At 36.7% G+C, this 26,142-nt stretch overlaps 1 protein-coding gene across 11 annotated transcripts in view; it reads right to left on the minus strand.

Annotated features, from left to right (window-relative positions):
- LOC124629656 (dachshund homolog 2) overlaps positions 1-26,142 on the minus strand; it is a 133,074-nt gene that overhangs the window by 41,890 nt on the left and 65,042 nt on the right. For 8 of the 11 annotated variants that reach the window (XM_047163168.1, XM_047163167.1, XM_047163166.1 and 5 more), the window contains 5 exons: positions 21,795-21,984; positions 19,381-19,440; positions 5,141-5,211; positions 4,419-4,688; positions 949-1,185 (listed from right to left, as the gene is read on the minus strand). In XM_047163168.1, coding sequence (XP_047019124.1) covers positions 949-1,185; positions 4,419-4,688; positions 5,141-5,211; positions 19,381-19,440; positions 21,795-21,984 — 828 coding nt within the window. The remainder of the gene's footprint in view (positions 1-948; positions 1,186-4,418; positions 4,689-5,140; positions 5,212-19,380; positions 19,441-21,794; positions 21,985-26,142) is intronic. The other 3 variants (XM_047163169.1, XM_047163163.1, XM_047163162.1) reach the window with 2 other exon arrangements.

Here is a 26,142-nt window from a genome sequence, read left to right on the forward strand (position 1 = left end):
ATCGCTTAATTCCCTGCATTTAACCGATACAATAAACTATCTGGGTCATGTTTTAAATATAATAAAAAAGGCAGCAAACATCGAAGATACGCCTGCAGTAATTACAAACATTAGAAACCCTGTAAATGCCTAAGGCAACAGGTGTCTTTATCGAAAGAATTTTCGTTCGTCGAAACTTTAAGCTTAACTGCCCAATAATAAGAAAATATTTCTTGAACACTAAAAGCAGTAGGTCTCAATAAATAAAGTGCATGTTTATGTCGTAGTTAATTGACACAAACGCATAAATACTTGCATCATAAACTGCAGCCCGGAGCGTTTCCATACGTGTTGGGCGCACATATCATACAAGTACCTATAATGTACAACAAAACTGCTGTTTACCGACTATTTTCTAATTTTAATAATTTCGTGTAATAACGCAATAAATAGACAACATATAATGCGATGCAAATGAAACGTGTGTCGTTAATATGCGCTCGATACCAGAATGTAAAACTTGCAGGTTAAAATACGTGATCTAAGATCCTAACAGCGGCTAATCAATGTTGCTTATACGTCAGATTACGCAGAATCGATTCACGCGAGATCTTGACTAATATCGATTATAACATTTACATCGATACAGCTTCCTGCATGTTACAGTGTCTCCATATTATAATCTATGATAATTTCATATGTAAATTCTGAAACGGTGCCTTCATATTTCTGAGAAATTCGTACCCACCTACGTATTTGCTACTCTTCAATGTTTGTACATTAATAATATGGCCACATTGCTTTAATAACTTGATAATTTTATTTGAATTAGTAGAGCATTCATTGGAAGAATAACGAACAGTAAAATATTTAATGACTTCTGGAAAAACTCTTCAAATTTTGTAAGAAAGCTTAATGCTTCTTGAGCTTTCTTAATACGTTTTACTTAATATAAATTTCAAATCCTACCTTTTTCATAGCTGATCTGCCTCTCTTGTTGCCGGGCGTTATCCGCGGCCACTTTGAGCAGGCCCTGTATGTTCCTCAGCAGGGTCTCTGTGGAGGAGACCAGGGTGTCTGCCGTGGGGTCCACCGGCACGTTGGGCGGCGTGCTGGTCTGCGCTGCGTAGCTCACCGGCGCAGGAGACGCTGAGGTGGGCAGCTCGCGCTCCCCGTCGCTCAAGTCACCACCTAAACAAAAGTAAGCTGTTGATAAAATATCGTGTCATTCTTTGGAATTTAATTGGAGTATGTGGTAGTTGTAATGGGTAGAAAAATGTGACTCAACTCAAATTAACATATACCAAAGTGATTTAAGATTATGGCACTGCGTCCGAGGGACCCAACAGATTAATATTATTGAGACAATAATAAACGATTATTAATTTCAATAACAGCTTCATAAGAAGTCATAAATGGGTAGGGTATGGAACAAAAAAGCCTTGCAATACCGACAAACGAGGATATTCGAGAATCGCGTGCATGTATCATTCGGTTCGCAATTATTGTAGCGATGAACATCGATATCGCGTGGTGATCATCGGCGCTGGGCTTTGATGGAGTCCGCCGAGCGAGGCCTGCTTATTCCGAAATACATTTCCAATAACGCAACGTTCCCCATCGTAAATACTACTTGCCACACACAACTCAATTGTCAATAAAAAGGTGCGAATGAGACTTAAAATTAGATGTTTTTACCTTATTTAACAAAATACTTCATTGTGGTTTCAGAATGAGTATAACTTAATTACATTATTTCTCAAGAAAATCACTCATGATACTTCGAAAGCAATACACATAGTGCAACAATTTCGTGTTGGAATTTTCCGATAGGTCTTCTTCATGTTCACAGAATAGGGATACCACAAAGCCATTCGACACCGAATGGGCTGTCTCTAACCGATTTATATGCCCCGCTGCACTATGCCGCAAGTTATTCGCTACGAGGACGGCCCAGCTATTCGAATATTATATCGATTTTATTCCATAATTACTCTCCTGGTATTTCAGACAAAGACATTAATTTGGAAAATATGATGTCAAAGGCACCTTTAAATTTTACGACGATATTCACCTACTAAAAGTACCTTCATTTAATACAACGTGCACTCAACTTGACGAAACATAATAAGTATTTATTATTTAAAAAATGACGAGATAATTACAATAATGTACGCTGTATGTCAATAACGGACCTCACACATAAAAAAGTGTTTCGATTGGCGTCTCTCACGGCCCAAAATAATCTATCGATACATTTAATTTAACTGACAAGATAGTGACCGCTCATCAAATAATGAAGACAACATCGTTTCGTCATTGTCGATGCGCACGATAGCACTCTCGGGTTGTCACAACACCATCTCCCTAATAAGGCCAATTAACAGGATCCTAAGAAATTTCAACAAACGAACCTAAACTCTATAACTAATACTAAGGACGCAGAATCAAGCGGCCCGTGCGACCGAGGAAAAGACTTCACGGATATAAAACAAATTAGATCCGAGATGAGAACGTTGATTGAAAGGAAAAGGTAACATCAGATGAACAAAGATCAAAGTTGAATGACACGAGCTTTATAAAAAGCATTTTTATAATCAGACTGGGGCGATCGTGACGAGCATGAATTACGTATCGACAGACCTAATTGTAAATAAACTATGAATATTAACCATTACAGCACAATTAATGCGAAGCAACGGTCTGAGTTGAGGTATACTGATTTCAGGTATCGATTTTCTCATTGGATCCTTTGTTTGTACAAATTTCCCGAGGCTCATCCCGTAATTCCGCGGCCAAGCGGTGTTTCCTATAAATCGTAGTCAGTTATCCGTTCCCACGCTCTCTGAGCATTTTGTGTGCAGCTTTGCAATAACCAATACACAATCCTTATTGTTTCACTTAATTTAGCTATTGTATGGAACAAGTATTTACATTTGTGGATCAATGTTTTGATTGGCACCGTCGCGCCGCGGCGGTTACGGCACTATGCACGCTATATCTAAGCAATAGAAAATGTTCAATAATTAAATTACATTCTCATAGTTAGTGGAATTTCTTTATTGTTTATTTAATAAAGAAGCAATAAAAGTTGTAATGTTATCTCTCGATCTAAATGCGCTTGCAATGTTAGACCGTTATTTCTCTCCATCAAGCACTGATTTTATGATTTTCCCATTCTATTTTCAAATGGCTGTAATTGCGTATATAAGTTAGTGACGTCGGCCTAATAACTAGTTTTCGCTTGATTGATGATCCAGAGGAAGATAGTATGCTAAATTGATTAAAATATTTAGTGCGGCAGTAAACTCATGAATAAAAAGCTGAGAATAAAACGAACCTAATACGTGTCGTCGGAGAAATTGTCATGCCATCCATCACTTGAGTCTAATGGTGTTAATAGTTCACGATATATGATGGTTAACTAAACACAGGCCTTTCTCGTGATTAAATGTGGTTACTCACATGGGATGAGACTCGTGCAACGTACGGTTGATATTTTCTTTTTGAAATTTCCAAGTCATTAGTATTTCTATGTTATTACATGGACACTAGGCGGGCGTGTACCTTAAGGTATTATTACCCGAAACAACTAATTTTAAAATAAACGTATAAACAACATAAGGTCTCGAACTCGCGTGTAAAATTGAATTGGGTCCTTTTAAGAGCTATTCATACATCATTGGGGGCAATTGCGGGCGATACTCGTAATAAGATTTTATTATATAGGACCATTACAAGAAAACGTGCGGTGTCTAGGGATCAAAATGGGAAAACGTATGGGAACGCAGGCGCGTGATCATTTGATAATCCACCGGCAGGATGCGATGGCGCTGCAGTCTCTATTGATTCTACACCATTATTTATTTACTGCAATGTGGATTTACCAGCAGAATAGTAACCATTTTATATTATCAAATGATATAGTGCACTAACTGCCATTGCAGGGAATTCAACTGTAAAATAATTAAGTTGGAGCGATACATACAATGTATCGGCAAGGAGCTATTTTACACAAGTATTTCCAGTCTAGAATAAAAGGAACCATGGTTTTATGGCTGATAATTTCCGAACTATGAATGCTGAAGGTTCCAGGGCTATTACTGGGTAATTTCGCCGTGCATTACATGCCAAGTATATCGAGCGGGTGATACCCCCGTGTTAATGTTACACGGACACTTTCTTGTCATGCCTACAGCCGCGTCGTGATTACAGCGGAAAGATCGACTCATTTATCGATACATCTAATTTATATGAAATTAAACAGATATTCATCGCTGTGAAATTGAGATTATTATATTCCGTACAAGAAAGTAAATTGCTTCGTTATTAACCAACGAAGATATAATAAAGAATGAGAATGTTAACAATATTTCGAGATTTTAGTGTTCAGGTGCTTGCTAATTCAATTTAAAGTTAGTGTAGAAGGTTTAACTCACCGTCGTCTTCGTCCTTGACATTATGATCCTCCTGGTCTGATAGTTGTGCGTCGCTTTCATCTGAGTGTGACCTTGGACTAGCTGCTGCAGTGGCTGCGGAGGGCAGGCGAGGAGGCTGGGGACTTCTACGTGACGCGGCCGAGCTTCGCCCGCTCGCGGAACCCTCGCCCCGGTCATTCCGGTCACGGTCACTCCGCTCTGACCGGTCTCGGTCACCACCAGACCCGGATTTTGAGAGGTTCAGCACCGGACTGTGACCTGGGGAAGAACCTGTTAGATTGGAAGGTTAGCAGCTTGTACTGCAGTGATACAACATTCATTGCATAAGAAGCCTGTAATCAACCGTGGAATGAAGAATGTAGCGATGATGATTGACAAATAAGACAATGTCAAGCAATCGAATAAATAACTCTTGAGTATAACTGTTATTTCCAGTTATAAATAGTGAAAGTAATCAGTATCAAATCTAATTAGAAACTAATTAGAAAGTCTAGCACGGTTTCACGATTTGTTTTAACTTTAAATTAATTGTTCTAATTCCCTAAATAAGACCAACTCGTGGATGCACTGTTTCAAATTATGTAAGAGAATGCACATTTTACATTGTCTGCGATAATCTTGTGATTTGGAGTGCGCTTCAAACGCGTTAGTGCATTAATGTCATAAAATGACGGAGAGCTAAACGGGACTATAATAATCTCATGACGATTATTGTCTCTTACCGTTATGTGAACCCTCCCGAGCCTTATCCATCGCCATAACTCGTTCCATGTCGCCTCGTTCGTCACGCAATCTACAACAATCAAATCGCACAATTAAAAACGTATATCAGTAACATTCGATATCTCGTTAACGGAATCAGATGTTGGCCTGTCAGGAATCGGTCACGCTACCACGCAAAATGAATCCCAACAAAGCTACTTACAAACAATTTTATCATTTGAAACCATAAAGCATACTTCCCACTGAGTTGTGGAGCTACTACAAAGGCAAACGTATAATATTATAGAACCCCGCTGCGTTTCTTTGTGAACGGATGAAGACGGTATATGTAATCATTTTGTATGCCGATCTCTCGTGCCGCTGCTACCCTAATTCTGTAGGTCCTGTTTCATTGTGAATTATTAGACTTTTGATGCTTCCGTTCCGATTCTATTTTTATTAATATTTGCTTATTAACTTTATGCTTTTTGTTTGCTCTTTTTGATTTAAAACTTTTTGCTATGGGTTTGACTATCAAGTATGTCTTTGAAGTAGAACAACCTTTATTTCTAAAAAGTGTAGAAATCAAGAATTAGGTATATTCATAATTCAAAACTCTATTTTTCAAAGGGAGAAAATGTGCTCAGACATTGAAATGTTTTTCTCACGAAACCAAGTTAGTTCATTTCAAAGGGGTTAGTATATACGTTGTACAATTTTTGCACAGTAATGCCTTTTGAGCATTTGAATATAAATGACGTCTGAAAGTGAAATGTAACATACATAATAAGTGGCTGTTTTAAGCTTTCGCGGAACCCTTTTGTAGATTACAGAGTAGTGATAGAATAGAGAGGGCACGAACTTTTGAACAAAGATCTGTGCGGTGTTTCAGATGCGACAATTTATAAGTTACTGATGTAAAACCAGTAAATATAATTATTATAAACCATTACTTGCTATAGGAATTTACCATAACATGTCTTAATGGGTGCAAGTAAAATTAATTAGCCACACGTTTTACTTTACTTGTAGTAATAAAAGGATTAACATACTATATATTATTTTATTGAATAAAATGCCCGTTATAAAATATTTTATTCCCTTACTGTTGAAATTACATGCAATAACTTTATTTTATATTATTATTTATTAATTGGCCTAATGAACCAAAAACAATATAAACGTTATTTTAATTTGAGTGGATACTCATTTTACAAAGAAACTTGGTATGATACAAAGTTTGTGCGCATCTATGCCTTTTGGAACTCTATGTTAACCCCCCAAATGGAGTCGTTTGGTACTTTACTGACGAGTCACGGAGCTCCGTTTGAATTTAATATATTTTTCATTTCCCTCACCATTAATATGTAAATAATTCTTCAGACCGTTCAAATCTTTTGATCGAGTTTTTATTATATAAAATTGTACAAAATTTTTGAAGTGCCCTTGTGCAAATATATTCATAGCACAGCAATCATTCCATCTAACCTTATGCAAATATAATAATTAGTTGAACATTCAACAAGAACATAAGCCGGAAGTACTGGCGTTTGTCATTTATTTGATTGTATCTCAAGAATAATTAATCAACTGTAAATTGCGAACGATCGTTTTTTCCTCACACGTAACCAAACATAACACATTCTGAATATTTTTTTGTCAATTAAAAGCTCTTAACAAGGATATCCAACCCTAACGAATTAAAAAGAAATGATCGACTCATCGCCTCTGGATCGGACAAAAGATAACAGCTCAAATCAATAAAATAATAAATTATTTCCACTTCCTCCATTTTATTTTTATCTTTACAAAAGTGTTGCTTTGATTGATGATGTTAGCTCACACTTAAATTATAACAGATATGGCTTATTTTTAAATGTTTGGTTAGGTATGGAGTCATCCTTGAGTTTATTTTGTCTGTTAATCTATTTGATGTTATCAGCTAAGGTGTTATTATTTTGAAGAAAGGGTTTAGGTACTTTTTCTTTTGAGGAAGTTTCCTCTGTCGCAATGCTTAGTTTTCTACAGAAGACTGTATGTCACCAACCTACCTAATCATTATTTCCTGTTATTTAGATCTAAAATCAATTAACTCCATATCTACCAAACTGTATCCCAGCGACAGGTTCATTATAATTTCCACTAAACGATTTCGCAAATAAACAATTTTCATTAACTGCAAAATGCAGTTCTAACGTAACATTCCGAAGTAGATAAATTAACAAACACCCCATCTGTTGGCGGCAGCCATCATCAGTCTGCTAGCGAAATAATATTATTCATTCACTTGTCAAAACGCAAATTGGCGACGAATCGTTGCGTACAGAGCGGAATCACAAAATGAAAAACAATGGAGTTGCGTAAATCATATTTTTTTTTGACAAATGGAAGAGAGAAAGATAATCGTAATTTATTGAGCGGAAAAATGCTTATTTGTAGAGTTGTAACTTAGAATCAGTACATTTATGATGTTATCAAAACATGGTTGTACAGTACAAAAACCACGTAATGAAGTCATAGCAAGGTTAGCATAGTTAACGTTAACCATTGCCATTACAGAATGGGTAGTGGCCTAAACAGATATTCCGGGGCCACGAGCGCGGACAATGCGTTGCAATCTACCACCAAAGCCAACGCACGTTGATTAGTTAATACTGGACCGTTCACATAACCTAATACCGCACTACCGACCGTTCCGAACCGTTCTTGTATGCATAATCTGATTAGCGCAAGTATTAAACAAAGCTTTCGGTAATAGTGCTGTCAATTTACATAACCGAATTCTGTACTAAAACTGCAATGTTGATTGAAGCCGTAGAATACAAGATCCATTTAACTATACCTATGTACGTAATTAAGTCTATACTAAACGAACCCCGAATTTGCATTCTCAAGAATCGATTAAGAAAATCAAATCCTGTCGGAGCGTCACTGCGTAAAACATTTGCTTGACACCCAAATCAAAAATCGTTTTAGCTCACCCCAGTGAGGGGAGGTTGGGGAAGCGTCGACGCCTCAACATTTATTATTTCAGACATATCACTCACATGCAAAACAAACTCCGTCCGATCCATCAAAAAGTTTCGTCTCATCCTCTCCCTCTGTGCTCCGCAACACAAATCGAGTGTGTAAGTACCGCGGTTTCAAGATACCGATATTAAGTCTATTGTTTTATTTTACGAGTAAGTGCCACCTTTTTTTACAAATACAGATTCCAGTTGATTTCTTTGTAAGAATTTGGAGTGAGCTTTTGTCAAAAATAAATAATTTACCTATAATTAGGTCTACACTAGAAAGATACCGCCATTCAACAAAATTATTTATAAATAAGTTGAAGAATAAATAAGCTTGTTCATCCAAAAGAAATGAGCATTGTAACCCTCCAAACAGTCAACAAAGCTTCGAAGAAAATCGAGCGAAAAAAGGCTAAAAACACCTTAGGGGTTTACTAATCGAATAAAAAATATCAGCGACCGATGCCAATGTGTGGGGGAGAAATGGAATAAATTATAAAGAAAATACAAGTAGCAAAGGGGCTTTTGTTATGAGTAAAAAGTTCCAAGCATATGCAGATAACGTAATGTTGTGCTTTTGAAATGATGTAAAGGCAATATTGGCGAGTAATAACGCGGTGCATCAATTTAAGGATATATTGCAAGAGGTGTATCGTTACAAGCGGGACTTGCTGAATGCCAAATGTATGTGCTTATCTTGTTTCCTTTTATGTGAGCTTTTTAGTTTAAGAAAGCGATTGAAATGTCTTTGCTCAAATGACCTTTGGTAATTAGTCTACTAAGACCAATATAACTACCATAAAAGCTACTTTCCAAAGAAAACAAAAATGCTTCACAAAAATTGGCTTAAGTAAGCAGAAGCCTTACTGTAAAGTGAGTATAATTTGCCTAATCAATATGATTGTAGGTACAAACATTTAGGGCCCACTAATGCAAAATAATAGGAAAGAAAGTAACATGATGACTTGTCGCCGGGCGGCGCTCCCTACGCATAAACGTCACGACGTCATTTGTAAAAATTGCGGCCTTACAACTTCTCCAATTTTCTAACAGGGAAACTGTAGAGTCGCCTGATCATTATTTTTAAATTTTCTATTCAGATAAGTCATATTTTGATTTTTTTTCGTTTATTTTTTCGAGATCCACGGCATTTGTTTTTAAGTTTGTAATATAACAGATTTCCCATATTTCCAAGTTATTGATTATTTCGAAAAAATATCGAACTTATCAGGCATTTTTCTTGAATTGAAGTGTTTTGTTAAATGTAAGTAACTGACTTTGATCCAATTTTATTAAAAATATAGTACTCGATTGCAAAGTAAAAAAAAACTAAACAGTCAGCGTCTGTAAATTATATTGGATGCGGACAACGGCTCCACGGAACTCGTATTCTGTAGCGGAAATATCTAACCAAAATAACCAAATTCGGGGGCGTCGAAAAGAAACAGTAGAGACAGTGGGACCTCCGCGGGGGAAACCGGAGACAGTTATTTAAATTTGAATAATATAATATGAAAAAAATTACATCATTTAATACCGTAATAAAAGTGCACTAAGCGACCGAAGCATTACGCTTGCCAAATACAAGGAGGGACATGCAAATTCCGCTTATGAAACGTGAAATGAAATATAAAATGTTTTTGGTGGAAAATAAAATATGTCTTTGGGAGCTTAGGAGCTCATTACGATATTACAAGTACGTGAGGAGATTTAAGTTGTCGCTGGCAAAGCTGTGAAGATGGACGATTTTTTAAGATATTTTTAGAGTTATGTGCAGTTCGGGATACGTCGTAAAAACGAGATGTTGTCGTTACTATAAAATAAAACTGTTTCGGAATAAGAATTTCGCGGAATACACTCAATGAGTAGGTTCTATCTTGAAAATAATACCAAAGAGATGAAGTGTACAACGAAAGGTGGTGGATGGACTAGAGCCGAGATAAATGAATGCAAACCTTTCGATCATAACGCATTAACAGGCTGCATATTTTGTCGATGGCGTAATGAAGAGAATAAAACTGCACAAAGTACGTATTGAAACAGCAACGTATTTGTTCGCAGTAGATTACCGTAGCGTAACGAGATTCTGATCGGGTCCAATGTTATTAGGATTTAAGCGCCACCGCGTCGCCTCTCCGGGCGCAATGTTGGATAATTATGCAAAATTGCTCCTACGATTCGTAGACCCCCAGTTTTTAGGGGCCATTACCATTATCTGTAATGGGAATGCGTTTTGATAATGTTGAATTTCATTGTACAATTATTAGGGAAATTTGTTAGAATCGCCATTTATGTTCGGCTGTTTTTTGTCAATTTTCTGTCCTTTACTTTTATTGGAAAGAGAAAAAACAATTTGCATAGGTACCTCTGAAATGGTGGTTGAAAATCATACATTACTATATATTCCCACATAACAGCTAACCTCAGTTCCATGTAAGTAAATAATGTGTTTCATTTTACACGAGTAAAAGTATTGCAAAATGAAATAAGCACATAAACTTACCATAAAAAAGTATCCGTTACATCGTTTAAAAATGTGTTGTAATCCTAGCCGAACAATTCAGAAACCACCGATTGCATAAATATGGCTTCAATGCACATGCATATGGAGCGACCGCAGAAAATTCACATCCATCGGCACACTTCCAATTCAATTCCTTGGATAATGTAAAGCGACAAAGATATGTGTATCTTCTAGCCGCTTGAATACTAACTCGTCGATCCGCATGAGTTTCTTTGAGTAGACGGTTGAAATTGTGCATCGTTTGTAGCGGCTGCATGGCCAGGACCGACGCATGGGTAATGATTGTGATCGAAGTGATCGCTCGCGTTCACCGCAACATGTTTCCAACGAGACGATAATGGTGTATCGACGTACACCTTTTATTTTCTGCGGTGATAATATAGTTTTATGAATTCAAACGCGACTCTTTGTTACACAAAGAGTGAACAGGAAGTCATAATTAAGATATAGATTTGTGACGCAGACATGGTAGATAGACATATCTCGAGATATAAACTCCTGTCTCTTTACTGATGTTATCTTGAGGACAAACGCAGTATCTGTGTCGATTTATCTCGAACCAGAGTCGAACATTGTGCCGCATCCATCATAGTTTTGTCCACTCTGTTGATAAGTATAACAACTCTATGTAGATAAATGAACATAGACTTAATAAAATTAATGTTATAATTTGATGATTCGACGTTAGATTTTAGATAAGGATTGTTTGACCCTATAATCAATGAATGATTAAGAAAAATAATATTCTTATAGTGTGTCCAATTATTATCATAATAATTACCTCATTAAGTCAATGGATGGTCAGATTCTTAAGTTTGATATACATCAAAATCATGTGAACATGAAAGGAACAACTTACAAATAGCTCAGTCTACGGAATACGGTTTATGTTTATAAATCCACTCGTTGAGATAAAAATCAAAACTATGGTAAGTATCTTACTTTCGCTAAACGAAACTGAAGGTTCTAATGTGTAGGTGTAGTCAGCATCAAGCAGTTTGTTATGGCAACTACGCGACATCTAATTATGAAAAAATAATTAACTTAACAAGCGGAATTGTTCAACTTAATGAGTATGACAGCTTGATTATCAGATTGTAGCTACCTTAACGGATTAGGTCTTAGATATTATCATAAATCTTTAGCTTACCAAGTTTTTTTTACAACAGAAAAAACCGCAGTGATTAAAACATAAAATATAGAATTTATATTCGAAAATGAATGTTATATTCGTTAAACAAACGTGTTGATCGAACATTTAAAAAGCGTGTAAACAAATTGGTAAATGAACGCAACAGAAACAAGCGGGCATCTGTTGTGCACACATACATACGTCACATATCGAAACAGGGAGTTTGGCAGAAAGTAAACAGAAAATATAATTTAGAAGCAATTTGGCTCGGATATGTCCGCAATCAAATTGTCTCGTTAATACCGGTGCTATCAAAACATTTGATTTGTGGCCGGCGTAGGGTTGAGCTGTTATATAGCCATGCGATGGTTAACGTTTGATGACCCCAGCTCGTTGTCAATTATTTATGACAACTACAATGTTTCACTTTATAAAAATAAAGAAGAAACTATAAAATATTCATTACATACCTACACATAATTTGTTTGAAAAATGTGTGTTGTAATTATCGACTTTTTGTATGTTATTTTGTCATCGTTTATTAAAATATAATTAGTATAATGTCAAATTATAAATTTATTAGAACGCTTATCGCATGCAATTAGTTAAAGCTTGTAATAGTTTTTCTTAATTATAGTGAAGAGACGCACGAAGAATTTTTAATGTAATTTTTCAGTACATTTAGTAAACATACCACAGTAAGATAAATTCTAAAATAATACAAAATTAGAATAATTCCTACGGCAGCTAACAAATGTTTGCACGGAAAGAACGCGCTTTTTCCCGATTTATGCATACTCACACTCGACTCGCACTCGACGCGAATTCAGCGAGTAAACACGTGAATACTTTTTATTCGCGTTGTTTAATTCCCCCGGGAACTGGGATTTGCATAACAAAACGGGAAAAGGTCAGGAAGCGAACGAAATGGCAAGTGTCCGGTTTGATGTCCAGTCAGCATTGCTGGGTGACGGGAGAGCGATTACATCGACCACTCTACTCGACTACTCTACCCAGAAACACGACATACGATCTTTGTTTGCTGTCATTACAATACATGTAGTTGTATCCACTTGTACGTGATACAGAAATTCAGATCCAAACTGAAATTCATAGCGACATAGGTCAACTCGTTGAAATTTTATACAAACACTAACAAAAATAAAGTTTCACATTTTACACGTTTCGAGTGTTAGCGTTAGTAAAAATATTTTGTATCACAAATACTTCAGTGCCGAGAGGTTTGGTATCGGTGTTATGGACCATGTGATTAATTCGGGCATTATAAATAATGCCCGAACATTATGAATACAACATTATTTATAATGCCCGAGCATTATGAATAATGTCTAGCTTTATCGGGCCAAGTGATTAATAACTATCTTAACTTCATTATTTATCACATTGCACGGGCATTATTATATTGCTACATGACAGTTGGGCAATTTGATAATAAAGCAAAAAATTGAAGTTAGTGACGAAAACGTATCCCACGTAACGGTTGCCCGGGTAACTGGGTTGAGGAGGTCAGATAGGGCAGTCGCTCCTTGTAAAGCACTGGTACTCAGCTACATCCGGTTAGACTGGAAGCCGACCCCAACATAGTTTGGGAAAAAGGCTCGGAGGATGATGTGACGAAAACGTATCGCTGCAAAACCGACTCCACGTAGTCTTGTCTGTCCTACCCCTAGAGTGCAATTCAAAACCGCGTAAGTGTGGAGGGGCGAGGCGGCCTGCAAAAACGCAAAACCATCTGCGACGATAAGCTCGCATGGGACCGCCGGAGCCCCGCAGCACCGGAGCCGTGACAGAAGCCATGCTTGCTGCATGTTGCTTGCTTACATTTTAAACGTACTGAGTTAAAAAATTAGAAGCTAAATAAATAAATTTTATGATATCATTTAATAGTATTTTAGAAGTTTACTGTTAGAATGCATGCTACAAATTTAGATGCTAAAAAATAACCATCATGCGGAGTTGTATTTAGAGTGGTTTACTTAGAAGATAACGAGTGGCTGAGATAGTATTATTTAGATGCTCGTTAATTGTGGCTGACTTAGTAATTAAGAAGGCAACATACATTATTCGGGGCGAATAATTATATTAAAAAGGAGCCTGTTTAATAAGCACCCTTTAAATATGACTTTCCTTAACTTTTAAATGCAAAAACTAGTGGATTTTTAAGGCAGAAGTCCTTCATAATTAATCCAAATCATGAGGCTGATTATTTAAGTGGTTTAATATTTAGTTAATTTTAAATTAAATGGCAATAACAATAAAAAATTGAATATAAATATGTTATTACGTTGCTTGTATTACTTTGCCCAAAAGGTCATGGGCAATATGTATAGTGCCCGGTCAATTTGATTATTTGAATAATTATTATCAAATTGCACTCTCATATTGGGCATTTTTCATAATGACCGGGCATTATGTATACTGCTCAATTTATCACTTGGTCCATAACATCGGCATGTGACACTTGTTAATATAAACGGTAGGAAAAAACTTTTTGTATTTGGTAACATTCGTTGGCAATTTTATGTGAGTGTTTGAACGAAGCACAGAATGTTCAAACTCAGGCGTCCCGGATGCATATTCATGGTTGCTCTGCGCCACATGCAAATTGTGATTTACACACTGTAATGAATTCTTTTGATCTGTGGATTCACATATTTGATTTACCCCATCGATGTCGGGTATTAGCATGACACGCTGATTTCATATTCATAGTTTCTGTGGTGAGCGATCTTCATTTGTTAAACGTGTTAATTACAGACAAAAAATGTGAGGGGGATGTTCATGCTTCAACTCAACTTAATCTTTTTATTGACAAATGAAAATCGATTTGCGCGATGTCGTGTTTACGATACAAAGTACAAAAACTGAATTATAATTACACAGAGCTCTCAGGACTTTAATTTTTAGTTCGATCAATAAACTGAGAATCTCTGGATCGATATAAAAGCTGCGCGAGTGTTCCAAATGGAAAAAATCAACTAAAAACTTACATAATTACTTTAGTGATTCAACTGCTCGAAAGAAACGCAGAAATGACAAGACGATGACAAATGAGCATCGCTCGCATCGCAACACAGTCGGGTGGCGGACCTCATCAAATTATTCCCCACTTAAAAAATCTCCGTAAACAAAAACGGGCCAAGGGAAAAAACACTCGAGTCGCAGGGTAAAAAATAGGTATTGGCAACATTGATTGATGTGTACTAATAGGGCGCGAAGAAATGAGGCCGCTGCGTAATTAAAAGAAAAGTGACATCTTCTGTCAATGGCAACGTTGTACTAGGAATAGAACGGTCACGCCTTTTGGTGAGGAAGTGATTAGTGTAACAAAGTTATTAAAAATTATTGAGTGAAGGCGGCTAATTGATCACCCGGTCTGTCGTCGTGTTACACTCGGCTAGATACTATGTGTGTTTAATTTGCGTCTGTTTTCTCTAACGATGCACGTTATTTGACACATGCAGTAGCTATTTACTGCTTGGTATTTATTAGGTGTTGCTTAGCTACATAAACTCGTAAATAAAATATCAAAGGATCTAGAAACATTCATACTTTTTTTATAGAGAATAACAAACTCAATTTTAATTCACGATTTAGCTTATTCTAAGCCAGGAGTCAGTGTTTTTGGTCGCCCTCCGTGGAAATGACACCCGAATGAAGGATGGAATAATGAATGTTTTTCACCACGCCCGGCACGCGTCGCCGCATAAAATAACATTTGCAATTAACATAACCAGCTGTTAGAATATATCAACTTAGAAATAAACTAGGAATTTTGAGAATGTTTTAATCTGCTACATTTTTTGGCTCAGGTACCTACAGTTCCTTTCATTTTCTCATGACATTTAAGATACTCTATAAATAGAAGTGTAACAAAAGCGACACCAAATCACCGACGGTGACACTGAATATTTTTCCTCCCAAAAGCTGCCTTATCGCTGTGTACATATCATTAGTAATGCAAAATAATGGGATACAGACACCTCGTGCCGTTTGCCAGCTAATGATTAATGCCGTTCCCCATTAATTCTTATTTTTGATGAGAAATTTGACTTGTGCTGTCAGACGCCGGATCCAGATTAATATAGGCTGACGGTGCAACTTACATTATGACATCGCGAGCCCCGTTTACACTTCCCATTTATATCGAGTTTGGGAACTTTTGCTTCTATATAAATCGAGAGTAGATGATCGGAGGTACTGCTATTTAAAAATACAAAAAGCTACCCTTTTATAAAGTACATAGAAAGACATGTGCACATTGTATATCCTAGATGCGTGTGTTGATAAAGTGAACACTATAATTTCTACGCGTATGTTGGAAAAATGTCTTTGTTGAACATTTTAATTCGGAAAGCCACAGGATGTAAGTAGTATGCGCGGCGGGCACAGACTCGTCCACGTGAATGTGACATCAAAGCTCTCAAAACGAATAGTTCGGTTCGCCAACAGAACTATCCGAATAGTTCTCGCTGTAAAAGGGCAAAGTACAAAGAGCTAGATAAAATTCCAGTACGACCGCATCGGCGACAAACTCGGAAGGTATTCAAAGGGCTGACGACTGCCATGACGCGGCACCCTTTACCGACGCCCTACGCATATTAGTCCACTGAAAATCAAAACTCGTTATTATTAATGATTCAACGCCATGACAATCTAAATATCTTCGGAAGCGCGCTGAAATTTACGCACTAATCGCGCGAAATTACTCCGGACTAATTCTGGAGATATAAATGTACACAGTCACCAGATGCGATCGCCGGCATCATCATTCAAAATAGCAGAAGAAAAATCACTTAAGATTCAAAGCATTCAGTATCTTTATCTAACGGATACAAGAGTTCATTTTATGACCATTAATTTCGCCTTTTCCTCGGGTGTTTTATCACAACGGCTGCGAGGCTCTGTCGCGCGTCTCATTAATCAAAAGCATTTGTTTACAACGAAGGGAATTTGATTTGATTAAAATAATTCGCAATATCCTTGATAAATATCACCCTCGGTCTCCGTTTGATCTCACAGAAATTAATGGTGGAGGATTCAATCACGCAAGTGGTGCCGCCACTCTTGACGTTCTGTTACGTTACCGTGCTGACGTATACCTACGTTGCTGATTGCAGATTATTGGTATTTCAATTAATAATAACCGGTACCATAAAGAAATACAAAATTAGTATAACGCGCTGAAGTGTTTTGTAGCTTTAATTTCAGCTTGGATTTTTTTTCAAAGTTTTTCACCGGAAAAAGTAGGTATTCAGAATTAAGGGTGAACAAACAATGCTATCTTGGCGTGGCAAGGGGCACGGGGATGAATAACGATCGACGTCACAGCGATGTGTGCCGATCCGGGCGGCGTATGCCGGCTCCGGGCGCCCGGCGCGGCTTAACCCGCCGCGCACCAATTAATCGCCGCCTAATTCCCACCAAAACCGAATTAAACCGGACGAATGCATTGAGCCGAACAATTTGTCCCATGTTATTCTACTATTTGATTTTACGACTCCGTTTTTCGAAAATGAATACGATAATTGCTAGTGTTAATTAACAGTAAATTATGTTGCGAAATAATTGCACATTAAAATGCATATGAAACGCCCCTGTCCAATTCTAGGTATACGCACTTAATTAAGTACATGTTGCGCTTCAATAGCAACAACAGAATCTCGGTACGCATTTGTCGTGTTAGGGCTTGTTATCTTCCGAATGAGCACTATTAACTTAGACGCGGTAATTAAATAAATTTGAATTTAATTGCAAATGAAACACGACCGAGTGCTCGTACAAGAGAAAACAAAACAAACAGTACGTACAAATTATACAAGTTGTTGATTTGCATTTGTGCCATACTTCAGGAGGAGGACATAAAATACGTAAATAATCGATTGAAATTACAATAGACGGGAAATAGCTAATATGCACAGCTTTTTTTGTCATTGTAATATCGTAGTATTTCAGAAGTAATCCAATTTTATGAATTAAATTTATGAATTATCGTTGCGTATGCTTTGTGTTTGCGTTTGTGTGAGAGCGCAACACGGTTTTAAGGCCAGTAACACACGCGCCAAGTTTAAATACGGCTAGATGACATAGACGGAATTCCGAAAAAAAAAAAATTACGTACCAATTTTTTTGTTGATTTGGGTCGAGAATCATTAACATAATTACGTCCTTGCATATGGCACGGATGCAAATCAACAGCTTGTATTAAATCAGAGATAATCCTGTCAATTAATTGGACTTAGCATTGAGAACCGGTCGCGGACGCATGCGCAAATTAAACGAACCAAGATAATGCGAGAGCAAGGAAGCCCGCCATTCAGACAAGGACATTAATATGACTTAACTACATTACCTGTTGTTCCATTCAATTGTACTTACATTAGAAATCATTTATCTCTGACATAAAAGACTACATATCTACATTACATAAGAATTACCTAAATAGTGTTTTAACTTAGTTTGTCATCGTAAATATTGAAATTACCAAATTATGCCCTCCTCGATAAAAAATAAGGTTTATCGAAAACGATTTAAAAAATACCAATTGAATTTTGTAAAAAAATAGCGAGTAATTTCTTTAAAACAGCCCTAATCCGGCGGCCGTGGCCGGCCGATCGCCGGCTGACAGTGACACATCGGTACAAGGCACGCTGTCCGACTGTAATTCTACCCGGCCTCGATCCCCGGACCTACGTGTACGATTTTATATTCCAATCTACACGATTAATTAGATGGATTTGGGAACTGAACCTCATTTCACGTGTACTTTATTAATTAAAAACAACATGAACAATATCAAATTATTAAAATTAAAACATTAAGCCAATGTACATCAGGACATCACGTTCTAATAAAACGCAACCTTTAAAATGTGTTGGAATTTTATATATTAAACTTACACAAAATATGAAAGGAATAAAATATTTTTTGCCACAAAATCAGAGCATTACCAATAAAAAGCTTTTGACATGTTACCGTCACGTGTATGAAAACCTTCAAACGCAGTGAAATCGAAGTCAAAACCGCGAAGTATCAAAGCGACTCGGCGATCAATCACCATCCATTAAACAAGAAAAGAAAAGTGCTTTCCCCCGCCGATTGGCCCTCGAATCAGCCCAATTTACATGAGAGCCGCTTTTTCCTCGCATCGAGATTAGCCCCTGAATGAGTTTGATGAATCGTTCGCACCCCGCAGCCGTCCCGCGCTCTGAGCGGTCATTTGTTAAAAATACACCCGATCCACGGATCTAATTGTCTTCTCTAATTTCACACCCTCCTGTGATATCTGCGCCCCATTCAAATTAACAAAGATTTCGCTTTGTTTTAAAATAATGATCCTTTCTGCGAGTGTATTTGTTGGTGTGTAATCTATACGATCTCTTTGAAATTTTAATTATAAAATCGATCTTTTGTGGATCATGATGGTAATTGGTGAGTGAGGTGATGATGCTGAGAGAAAAAAAGTAAAAATAAAAGAGAAAAGCAGTTTTTGTTGTTGTATTACAAAAATCTGGCTATTTTGTTGATTCCCGAATCTAAGCAGGTACTTCTACTCAAGGCTATTCTTACCTTTCGAGATGTTTAACGATGTCCTCATATGCCGCTCTACAATTCTCCCAAATACCAGATCTGCAGACAAAAAGAAAATAAAATAAGAAAACCGAGGAAACGGTAAGTAAACTAGAATTAAATAGAATCATAAAATTAAGAAAATAAGAAAGATGGGAAGAGGTGATAGTGAAGTGGGATTAATTAAGCAGGTCCCTGATTCATATAGTTTAAAATTATTTTAATACGAAAGCTAAAAAAGTATTGCTTTTATTTCATACTGTGAAGCTTAGGTTTCGTCTACCAAAGAAAAGAGTTAAACGCTGGCCTCTTCTCGAAATAAGAAAATTATGCAACTAATTACTGAAGTATTTGCAAAGAAAGTTCGTAAAAAGGGTTTGAATATGAAAGGAATAATTATGAGCACTCGATATTAAATGTTCCGTTGGTGAAGCGAGGGGTCGTTGAAATTATGTTTTAAAAACAATCGTTTATATTTGTTCCGTAACCACTCATGCGTGATCGTCCAAATTGTTTCTCGATTACTTTAGCTCTTTGTTTTTCATTAAACTTTTCTTCGTCGCTTGTAATCAAGGGAACACCCTTTATAACTAAGTATCATTTGGTTGAGGGTCCTAATTCTTTGTGTTTTAACTCAAGTAGCCTTAAAACATCTTGTCGATAGTTATTTTCTCAACAATATAGTGTGAATACTTGTGAGTACCTACGTGTATATGAATTATTAATTAATGTGTTATGTTTGCACTCAGTCGATATATTAAACGAAGCGTTAAATAGTATATTACCGCTATGCTGTACAGTTTAATTGTTTGAAGTGCGTTTGTGGAAAAACAAAGCTCTTTCTATGTTTGTGTCACTTGAGGCGAGTAAATAATAAGCTGTTTGTATCAATTTGCCTTTTTCATCGATGTGTATTCTCGTATACTTGGCAGAAGACTATAATTACGGGAAGAGTGTTATTTGTTCGTAACGCACCAATTCACAAGGAAAGAACTTGAAGAGTTTACATGACTTTAAACACCTAGCTTCTGGATTACGTTAGATGGAAACACATGTAATTACGTCACTACATAAGCGAATTGTTGAACATACAACCACAAAAGTGCACCACCCACACATGGACACGCCACCCGAAATGCCTGTACATGTGTAGTAGGAACGACAAGGTTTTTACACGAACAGATGTCACATATAAGGTTATAAGACACACTTATGTTACATGAGTGGCAGTAAGACAGTGGGGTAAGTCAAGTGAGCATTGTGGGTCTTCGGAGCGGAAGTGAGGGCATTCAGTGTTTGTACTTTTCTAACTGGATTAACTTCCCTCCCGGACATTTAACCTGAACCACTTGACCGACCTGCTTAAAGGTTTCTTTTCGTGAATTAATACGTACGTAAGCCGTTTATGACGTGTAACGTATGTAGATTTAATTTTCGGCGTTTGAATATTCTAATATGTTTTCGTGAGGTTTTGGGGTTTCAGTTTTCGGTGTTCCGACTAGATTTTCAGTAATTGTGGTACGTCAGTAATTGCCGAAGCACTACAGATTGATCCTATTTTGTTGAGTCATAAAATGTGCTTAAAACTCTGTTTACTAGAAAAATGTTTTAACAACTGTAGCTTGTTGTTACAAGATAAATACTTTCAGATGAACAGTTCATTATTTTCTAAAACAATTAGAAACAATGTAACAAATTCTACCTCTTGATAAACATAAAACACTGAGGTTACACGTGCCGCTGAATTTCTAAGGAAAGTCTCCATTTTCCTCCCGACTTTAAAGTCTATTTGTGTATCCATTGTTTTTCGTGCTTTAACATAACTGTTTAATGAACGCCTACATGTAGGAAATAATTTTATTTAGACGATAAACAAAGCTATTCATAAATCACAGACCCGTTTATCTTTCAATCAATAAAACCGAAATAGTCTCACTTCCTGCCTTAGGGTTTATGACAACACGAGGCGGCTACTGTATGTCCAAACATGGACACCAAAACTAATAAAAATATAAAAGTTTGACAGATCCTGTCTGGATCAATTTTTATATTGTTTTTGTGGCTCTCGAAATTATCCTGGTTTGATCATTAAAGACTACTAAAACACGTTTTGGAATGGTGACTCAAGCAGGCCCGTGAATGAAAAAACGATTCTTAATCATTAGCTGGGCTGGCAGTATTTAAAGGGTTTAGGGTAAGATTAAATATATCTAGATAATTCCAGATGGTCTTGTACGAAGAATCTATATACAAATATATTGCCTACTCTCATAACTAAAACTTCACTGAAGTTTTCATAACTTTTTCAACGATTGAATAAATTTCTTCCAAATAGTGCTCCTTCCACAGAAAGCCACAAAAATGTTCAGAATCACACTTGTATGCAATTGGTCAGTCATCATCAGCAGCCTTACCTTGCAAGTGCTTCCATATTGTGCATAGGCTGTCCCTTGATGATGGAGCCGTCAGGTCGCGGTACGCCGTGGTGAGGCATACCCGGGGACATGAGCGCATGCTGGTGCATGAACCCCATGGGGCCCAGGTGCGTCGGGGGAGCGTTGTACCCGTTAGCCAGGAGGGGGGACTTCTCCATACGAGCCATTTCTGAAACAAAAGGAAATAACTTAGAATCTTCTCAAAACATAACGTTTTGTAAGCAGTTTCTCACTCTTGAATATGGTAGAAAATATCAATATAAATTAGGAAAAGTTTATGTTATATTATATTTCCATAAAATGTTAATATCAAAATCTGAGCCATGAAACGGCATGAGATTCGAGGTAAACATGAGACCACTTAGGCGTAACACTCAGGTAAAATCCAATTAATGCCCAGTATTATCATTTAATTACTCGTTCCAATAATCGAATCGCCCGTAAAATGGTGTATCAACAATAATAAAATGAGCAATGAATTTCGAGACTATTGTTTTCTGGGTACCACAAACAACCCGAGTAAACATAAGGGGGGTGTAGCGCAAATATTCTTAAAATGACCCCCCCGTGAGGGTGTTTTTGGAGGTGCCGGGTGGTCCTTCGCTGCCCATGACCTGTCTGCCCCCCGAGGTCACCAAACCTACTGGGGCGTCGGAAACAATTAACAAGGTGTCGAATTAAACACGAATTAACGGTTGGACCGTTAAAGGAAAATACCCTTTTCCATTGTGGCAGCGTTTTACAAAGGATTTTGGGATTGCTGAATATTAAATATTGTGTGTCGCTTTGTTCCGCGATTAAGGGCACAGGTATGTGATGCGGTGTGTTTAATGCGAAAATTTTAATTATAAGCAAATCTTTTGGAAGACCTCCGTATACAAAGCTCTGATTTTGATTGTTCTCGTACCGTCCCGATACAACAACATCGCGACAAAGCTTAAAGCATGTAGCTCCATAGGTAGCTCGATGGAAGCTTTTTGAGGATAGTCTACCTCAATCTCTCTGTTATATGATATCTATGAAATACGTTAGATAATACCCAATTCATATGTAAAGTATAATAAATTAAAGTATCAGAATATATCTCTCGCTATGTGTCTGACCGGTGAAGATCATGAACTTGTCTGTCCATCGTAGTAGGGGAAAATCAATCAAAATTGGTCATCCCTAAAATACGAGCTTACATGAAATATTAAGTTTGGAACCATTAAACGGATAATTTATGAGTACACGCATGCAAATCAAACTCTAACTGAAATCAAGGGTAGCAAGTTACAAACAAACATTATGACCAATGGACCCTGAATTAATTGTTTGGGTCTATTTACTTAACTAACCGTTTCGGTTATCTTCGCAACCATACGACCGACTTCGTATTTATTATTGTAATTAATTATTCCACGTTTTGCGTGAAGTTTCAGTAGTAAGTCAACATTTTGGCTTTCGTGTCGAAAATCGTGGAAATGTTAGTCTGCTATGACACTATATTATATATATACATATGATGTACCTAGTTATTTTAAATAGGAACTAATTCAAGCTTATTCTGAAAATACCTATATAAAACCATCACGGTATTCAAAGCTTTACATAACGATTTTATTATAATAGAGTAACATAGTTTATCATTGCCATTGCATAAGTAGCTCAACTCTAAATTTCCATTAAACTAGCACCTATCAAAGTTTATTTCTAAGCCGCCTATTCACACAGAGATAACATAATATTTTAACAGCGATGGTATACTCCCAAAAACCACAATTAGGTCACTAAACCAAAAAGCATATTTACAAATCCCCGAACACGGACCCACAACCGCGCCGGTCAACCGCACTTATTAATTTACTAAATACTTGTTAAATCTCGTAATAACCTGCGGTAGTAACAACCCTTATTGTTGTCTCCTTCTTATTTACAGCTGTAAGTAGTAGCATCCCTTTCTAATTCGTAGAGCGGTCAGTGCGGTTGTTTTGAACCACTTTTCTTCCACAATGTGAGAAAAACTGGTTTTATGGGATGTTCGTGCTATTGATTTTGATTTTATGGTTTGATTCTAACTTAGATTCATAAGCAAAGCATAGACTAGTGCTGTAGGTTTCTGTTACTAGAGAAGCTTACATGAAGATCATCTCCAACAAAGTTCATAAAAGCGATTAATATAAAAACTTGACACCTGCAACCTGGCTTGTTTACACATCCAGTCATGTTTCTGTCAGAGAGAACTATCGAGGTAGAAATGTCCGAGACGTTATTTGTGCACACCACAAAAAATACAAAAGTGATCCCTCACAAATTGTTGCTCAATAACCGACAAAAATGTTCATCGTTTAACATTATGACTATTATTAAGCGAATCCACTGATCAGGGCATTTAAAGAAATGAAACGTCGATTCTGAACCGCTATTATATCGATACACATCGATTTATTGATCGAATATCGACTGTCCTCGACAAATGGTCGTACCAAATTACTGGCCATTATTTCGAATTAGAATCGATAGAATCGGGACCCCAATTATATCACTTATGTGTTTAAAGGAGGTTGGAATAAAGGCAATCATAACCGCAAAAACTTTAGGGACGCACTTACGATTATAAAAAATCCAATTTTAGGTGTTTAGCTGTTTGTTTTGATTTTTATGGTAGTGGATTAAACTTTATTAACGGAAACTCAGATGGAAGGATATAAATTAATTTCGAATGGTTTAAAATGTTTAATCATAACAGAGGAGGCAACATTTGCAAGTTCTGGGATAATGGAACAGGCATAATAACCGTTGAGTTTTATTGCAGACAGATTACAAAATGACCAAACGAGCCCCGCATAAATGATTGGCCATAAAGTTAAAGGAGCGAGTGCCAACACTGACATTGTATTCTTCTCTGACGCTTACATAATGTCGTTCGATACTTATTACTGAACAATTTTAAATACACCAATCTCTTCAGTATTGGCAAAATCTTTTTGGCAGTCTATTCTTGCACGATTCACAATGTATTCTTTGTTACACAATTATTTTCCGTAAAAAGTAATTAATTCTTAATACCAAGAATTATATTTACGGATAACATTCGACGATCCGTTAAGATGATGTGAATGTCACATAACCTATTTTAATTGAAGGAACAACACCACTGTTAATTATTTCAGTCAAACAAACATGATAAGCTTGATAATAATTTAGCACATACAGCAACGAGAGATTATCCCATTCGCAGTAATTCGCACATAAGAATGCGTGGAGTCGGCACTTTGTACACAGTTGTAACTAAAATAAAAGGAAAGCTTTATTAAAGTTTTGTTGCTGTCGTAAAATAGCATCTATCGTAAACGTAGCCTCCTAGACTTTATAACGCGGTGGTTTTAACTGGAAACCTTAACATTACCGTAATGGCCTGTAAATCATATGAAAGGAATAAATTATTGGATGCATTAAGTCGCAACGAGTAAATACGAGGGTAATAAATGCAATACAATGTAGTATTTGTGATTCCTCTTCGATAAACGTAAATAAAACCTTGCCGTATAAAATGAGGATTACAACAAATACCAACGAACTAAAGGAACAAAAACGCAGTGAATCAACAAAACGGAGCAACTGAGCATCAGAGCTACAAAGTGTTATGGAATACAACAAATCTTGGAACGATCGGCAAAACGAAGAAACTCGAAAATGATACGAAAGAGGGCGAATTAAAACCAAATTACAGTCAGCCGGCAATCGTAGCGTTTACAATAAATACATAATTGTACGGTCAGTATACCAATGGCATATGCGATTGGCCGAAATAACGGACCGCGCGTTTGCACGATAAATCGTTCGAGTTGACGCTCCAAGTGAAACAACACAGTTTTAAATTACACTTGCTGATACACTGTCTGTCAAACTCTTATCTGCTAACTAGACTATAAATTAATTACAGTGGCAACACCTTGGTATTGTTTCTTTAATACCAATCGTAATAGCAATTGTGACTTTGACAGATCTTATAATTAGTGCTTATATCGCGAAGAACAATGAAAAGCTTGGTTTTTGCTTCGTTAGTGAACGTTGCTGGGTAGTGAATAATCGCAGTTTGTATTATTAGCTACCATAAAACGGATGCTTATTTATTTATAGCGTGTGTATAAAACTATCAATAAAGATTTTCCTGATAGCTGGTATAGTGGATGAAGACACATTAAACTGTAAGTGTGTAGATGTGATAGGTCACACCATTAGGATTGTTGCTAAGTCACTAAGAAGACATTTTTACTCAAGAAGTTAACTTTGTATGTCCAATTAAAAACCTTTACAACAAGACAAAACACACATTTAATAAACG

Source organism: Helicoverpa zea, chromosome 4 (assembly GCF_022581195.2).
Source record: "Helicoverpa zea isolate HzStark_Cry1AcR chromosome 4, ilHelZeax1.1, whole genome shotgun sequence".
NCBI lineage: Eukaryota > Metazoa > Arthropoda > Insecta > Lepidoptera > Noctuidae > Helicoverpa > Helicoverpa zea.